At 49.3% G+C, this 6,024-nt stretch overlaps 1 protein-coding gene across 1 annotated transcript; it reads right to left on the minus strand.

Moving 5' to 3' along the window:
• Positions 1-315: 315 nt before the first annotated feature.
• GPRIN3 (GPRIN family member 3) lies at positions 316-3,067 on the minus strand. Its single transcript, XM_050896338.1, has one exon. The coding sequence runs from the start codon at positions 3,065-3,067 to the stop codon at positions 680-682; it is 2,388 nt and encodes a 795-aa protein (XP_050752295.1). The 3' UTR covers positions 316-679.
• Between the last annotated feature and the right edge of the window lie 2,957 nt (positions 3,068-6,024).

Consider the following 6,024-nt stretch of genomic DNA (forward strand, 5'->3'; position numbering starts at 1 on the left):
ATATCCCTCTTTCACCTCCCCTTCTAGCCATCAAAATCCCATTGACTTAACTTCTCCCAAAGAGATAATCCCTCAGCCTTGATCCTCACTCTTTGCCTGGCTCTCCATTTCAATGGGAGGGGAAGACCTGGCTCTCTGGGGCTCACAGGAATGGTGCCCCACAGCATCAACAGACGTGAGACTTCTGAGTGATCAATTTTCACAGACTCGCCTCAGCATGGGTAACTTACACACCAGGAAAATTGTTTTGCGTTAGGTCTTTACAGCTGTGGAAGCTTAGTTTCACCTCACGCAGCTTCCCCCAGCCCACCCCTTTGTATAAGACCTCGTGATGCACACAAATAACTTCCCATAATAATTCTGACAATCTCTCTGCTTCCTGCTTTATCAGGAGGTGCTGCTCTCCCTGCAGCAAGGTGGCAATTTAAATTTGTGCTTTTGCTAAGTGCCTAGCTTTTCATCTGACAGTAGTCGGGATGGGGGCATAATGTGGAAATACACCAGCTGTGGCATAATAACGGTGTGATGGAATGTGTGGCTACTCAGAAAACAAAGGGGAATAATTTTCCACTGTTGGTGCATCACAACCCCAATAACACAACTGAAGAGCAGGACTTGAGACTTGAGGGGAGGGATTCTCTCTACCACCGCAGACATCTACGCACCCCTGCAAACCACGTCAGTCTAACACAGAAGAGGGAGCGGGTCGAACGCAGCAATTAGGACGCCTAAAATTCTGCAGCATGGACTGGAACACGTTGTGCTGCCTCCCTTTCAGTTTTTTATTGGAGGATGTATCCGAGGAAATGGATTTCCGGGTCTGACTGTTCTGGGCCCGGATCAGTTTCTCGTGTTCCCGTATTTGTCTCTGTAAGTGGTTCTGGATGGCAATTCCCAGGGATTCTGGATCGAGGGAAGCACCATAAACCTCCCATGTCATGCCCTGCTCGTCCCAAACAACATCCCTGACATGTTTGGACTGCTTCACCTGCACTTTCGCCTCCATGGCTGGCGTGGGCTGCTTTTTGTTTTCCCCCAGGTTTGGCAAGGCCTGAGCTGAAGCAGGAAGAGCTGCTGTGTGAAGCTTGCGTCTGGACTCCTTGGCCTCGAGGCCTTGCTGTTGGGGAGCTGCCGATGCCTCCAAGGGAGGGGTGAGACGTGCAGAACTCGCACTCAACTCGGGCATCAGTCCTGCCTGCAGGCTCTGGCCACCGGCCATCTGAGCCTGGCCAGTGTCTCCCTGGTCTCTGCTCTCCTCCTTTTCATCTGCATCCTCCAAGCACGCCTTTATGTGGACAGTGACAGGTTGGCTGCTAACATTCATCCCTCCTTTAGGATCAAGCACCACCGAGTTTTCTTCCTTTGGTTTTACCACAGATTGATTAGGAATGGCCTCCCCTTGACTTGCACCCTTACTTTGCACAGGCTTTTGCTCAGAGCTGCCCAGGACCTCCTTCTGCTTGACTTCACTGTCTGTGCTACAGAGTAAAGGTAACTGGCTGCTTCCTGCATCACGGACAAGACCTTGCACGTTGTTCTCGGTTCCTGGGACAGCGGCAGCAGAAGTGGTGCTTGGTTCACCAGCGCCAGACCCAGACTGTGCTGGAGTTTGATTACTGGAGTCAGCTGCAAGCTGCTCAACAGGGATGGGCTTTAGTGGGACTGGAGCATCCATCGACAGCCGAGCAGCATCCTTGCTGTCACGAGCTGCACTGATCATTTCAGCATTACCCACAGATGTCCCTTGGGAGGTAACGGCTGCAGGGGAGAAGGGGAGAACAGGTTTTGCATTATCTGCTGACGCTGGAGACACCACATCAGATGGGACCCCAGGCGGTTTGACAGGCTGGGTTTGGGCTGAAGCAGTCACAGCCATAACAACAGTCGATTTTGACGTGATACCAGGAGAACATGGGGACTTTTGTTGTGAGGATAAATTGTCAGTAAGTGCAGACTGGCTCAGCCCCATACCTCCTTGGTAAATTATGTGCAGTTCTTCCTTCTCCTCTGGAGGAGGATTCCCTTTTAAGAAGGCAGTAAGGATGCTGGGACTGGTGGAGGCTGATTTGCTCTCCACGGTAGCCACAGCCTGAACCTCAGCATCTCGCCATGTCCTGCTTACTGCTTCCTGAGTTAAAGAGCTGCTCTCTGGCTGAACCGTCATTGTACCCGTTTCTCTGAATTTGGAGAGCTGGGTGGGGCCTGGACTCCCTGGCTCGGCATCCGCATCGTGAACAGGATGAGGGCTCTCGTGGCCAGACTGGGCTGCTGCCTCACTGCTCTGCACCGCTTCAGTTTTATCTGTGGGATGCAACTGTGTGGTGTCTGCAGCCCCGCTTTTTGCCTCCAAACTGGCCTGTGGGTCTCTCCCCAGGTCAGCTTCGGTGTGCCTCGCTGGCAAGGCTGACTGACATGCAGCAGAACCATTTTTTTCTGCTCCCCTGTCTTTTTCCCCTCTTTGCAGAAGGTTTGCCTGAGAAGTATGACAGGACTCATTACCCCTGATAGGGTCGCCTGGGGAAGAATAATTTAACACCTCAAGTGCCGGCTGATCATCAGTCCCCTGAGGTTTCAAGGCAGAGTCATCCATTTGCGTCAGGGAGCTTGTTTTCGCCTGGCTGCCTTGCACAAACTGCCGGGAGCTCTGGGGGGCAGGCATCATCTCTGGCCCCCACCCTGCCGAGGGGGCTCCTGCTGCAGCGGGGGCTGGTGCTGCCGGTCCCTGGCTGCCCGCTGGCCGGGAGCAACCAGCAGGCTCTACGGCTGCAGGACACCCCTCTGCAGCTTTGCTGGCGAGCCCGGGAGGAAAGGCTTCTTGCTGGCTAGCATTGTCCTCGCGGCATTGCTCACACCTCTGTGCGCTGGCAGCCGCCGTGCATTTCAGGTCAAACAAGCAAACTCCAGCAGAGCCAGAGGGGGTGCACGGGAAGCCATTGCTGGCCCTCTCTCCACTGCGTAGTTGGGGCTGGTGCTTGGCGGACTGCAAGTCTCCCAGGTGGTCCTCCTCCGCAGAAGCTGTGACCAGGGAAAGCTTGGCAGACCTCAGAGGATCTGGTACAGTCCCCATGGACTGTCTCCGAGATGTGGTTTGCCCTCAGCTTCTCCTCAGACTTTTCTTGCCGGGCGGTGGATACAAGAGGGCAGGCTCTTGGTGACAGGTTTCCTGTAAAGCTAATCTGTTAATGAAAGAAACATAGTGTTAGCAGCAGTCAGATTTAAGAAGAAAAAGTACCCAGAACAGATTGATTTTACAGCTTGGAGAGAAATACAAGCAGGCAAGGTGGAAAGTGAAGCACCTGACTCTGCCTAAAAGTCACATAAAAGACATGGATTCAAGGATCTCCCAATTCCAAGGTCCGGATGGAGAAGACAATACTAGGGACAAAGCAACAACAGCTGCCCTGTTGTTGATACATTAATGAAAACATAATGACATGCCAAGAGGGAGGGAAAAAAAAGAAATATGAAGTGAAAGCAGGGATGAATGGGAAGGGGCGCAGACTTTGTGTGCAAGTTTGAGGTCACAAAATAAACTTGCTATGATAAAATCCTCTAGCAAGCCACCTGTGGAAGGAAAGGTGCTACCTTGCCTGTTGTGCCTATGTGAAGAACAGATCTGATTCCCACCCCGTGACCTGAGTGGATCCCACACCTTTGCTGAGCACCAGTTCCCCCTTCTTCTCATGGAGAGCCCTTCTCTAACTGCACTACCAACAAGGACATGCTCACAGGGGGCAACAGGTCAATTCAGACTAACGTGGATGAACCCAAACCTCTCTGGTAAAAGGAATATGGAGGGATGACAACCTGCTGGGTGGTGCAGATAAACACCAAGAGAAACTACTGCACCATACGGCACCGGGGCTGTGCACATACTTATTGCCTTCACATTTAGATCCTTTGAAATAATTACAAGGAGGCCAGCTCGATTAATAAATGGGGGCACAGATGATCTAGAAATCAATTTACGAGCAGGTGGTATGAAACTGGAAGGGGAACATTGCAGCACTGCAGAACAGGAGGGGCCCATGCCATACCCAGTGGAACACTGGAGAGGGATTTTAAGCAGGTGGAGCAGAGTTATCCAGGTTGAAATCTGGCCAGGACTGCAGAGAAACCATTGCTTCAAACAGGAGGCGATCTCCAAATGTGCTTGTTGGCTGAGCTCTCAAAATGACTTAGCACTGCCCAGCTCGGACCCTGCTAGAGGTCAAGGGCTCAATCCCTGTCAGTGTCAGCAGAGTTGTGGTGGCCAGTGATAAAATCCCACCCCAGTCTTCTTGTAAATTGCAGGCTACCTATGCTTGTTTAAAAGGTTTTCCCCAGCTTATGCTGCCAGCAAAGCATGGGTATGAGACTTAGGAGACACCCTGAGCATTTAGTTTTATGTTAACCAGAGGGATGACGCTGGGAAAATTACTGTACCGCTGTGTGCCCATGTCTCTGCAGGCACACAGTGGGGTCTCCTTTGCTACATTACTTGGGAGACACTGCTGGAAGGAGCTGTGCAATCGCTCAGCTGTTCCAGACCCTCCCTACCCACTAGCAAAATCAGCAAAAGCCCTTTCCAGAAAACATCCCTACTCTCCTTCTCTCTCTCAGCCTGAATGGCAGCTGTATAACTTCCTTAGTTTCTGTAAAATTAATCCTAAATTTCAGCACCTTAGGATACTTAGAAAGAGCAACAGGAGAAAAATGCTCAGTGAAAGGAAAATTAAAACAAATACAGCCAGTCTGTTTTTCTAAGAAAAGGAAAACGCTGCGACTTATTACTTACTCATTAAGCTTTATGTCTTCCAGATACTAATAATTTATTATTTTTATACTGTTTCTTTGGGCTCTGTCCAACGACAGATATACACAGTCTGCTGGGTTAAGCCAGCCCTGGGAAACAGTGATCCTGCCCCTGAAGGGTCCCAAGTTTCTTAGCCGCAGTCTGTGACAGCAGCCCTGCATCACTCCAAAATGACTTTCTAGCAAGGCTAACGATTGCTAAGCTTTTTGAGAGGTACTGAGTTTATGTAAACCAGACTGAAAATCGATGGAAGTTTGTGTCTGCCTACAAGATGTCTTCACTTCATTTGTGCTCACTTTAAAGCCAGCCAACGTAGTCCTGAAGGAAAGGAGAGCCGTTCCATGCTCACGCTGTTGTACTATGAACGTCTAATGGCTGTGAGGAGAGGAGCAGATGGCTTTGGGCATCTGTTTGTCTAAATTCTGTTACTCTCTTCCTTCCTTTTCCAAATATCGATGCAAAACCAAACCAGTACATACAATTGGGCAGGTCACATTTCTTTTTTTTTTAGATCCAGAGTTTATTTAAGAACAACTAAACAAATAATGGAACAAAAGCAACCCCCATTTTTAGGATGAGATGTACTACTCAGCAAACAGTTTCAGAAGAAGTAAAGACGGCAGAGCAAATCTGTTTGGCTCTTCACTATACAAAACCTGGGAAAGGCAATCTGCACGCTGGAGCACTGTCTTCAACTCATACCCACTCAACGGGGGAACGATTCCTAATTTTTCAATTAAGTGAATTAGTTCTGATCTGAACCCCCACATGAATTCTCCCCATCTGTTTAGTGGCTCTTCACCAGCATCACTAGAAACACACATTTAAACGACTGCCACATGTGCTAATTAAAAGTGATTTGGCTACCAAGTCCTCAACATATGTCGACAGAGGAAATTCTGCCCCAAAAAACCTACATGGACCTATTCTCTGATGTGGGACAACAGAGCATAGCCCAGACATTTCACTTGACCCTTGAACACGGGTTGGGGGGCTGGGTCATTCTGCTGCCTGGGACGACTCTGAAAATGAGTTAGTTTATGAGAATGAGGTTTTTATAAAGACTTCGCTGTTAAAGTCATGGGAGCTATTTTCTTGTTAGACTCTTCACTAAGCCATCCTAATGACAGGAGCCAAAGGCACTGTAGTAGTCTAAATAAATGTGGTAATTTTTGACAATGCTCTTTCTTAAGAATTAATAAAAACCAGAATGAAATATAAATCTTACG

Source organism: Gymnogyps californianus, chromosome 4, assembly GCF_018139145.2.
Source record: "Gymnogyps californianus isolate 813 chromosome 4, ASM1813914v2, whole genome shotgun sequence".
Taxonomy (NCBI): Eukaryota; Metazoa; Chordata; class Aves; order Accipitriformes; family Cathartidae; genus Gymnogyps; species Gymnogyps californianus.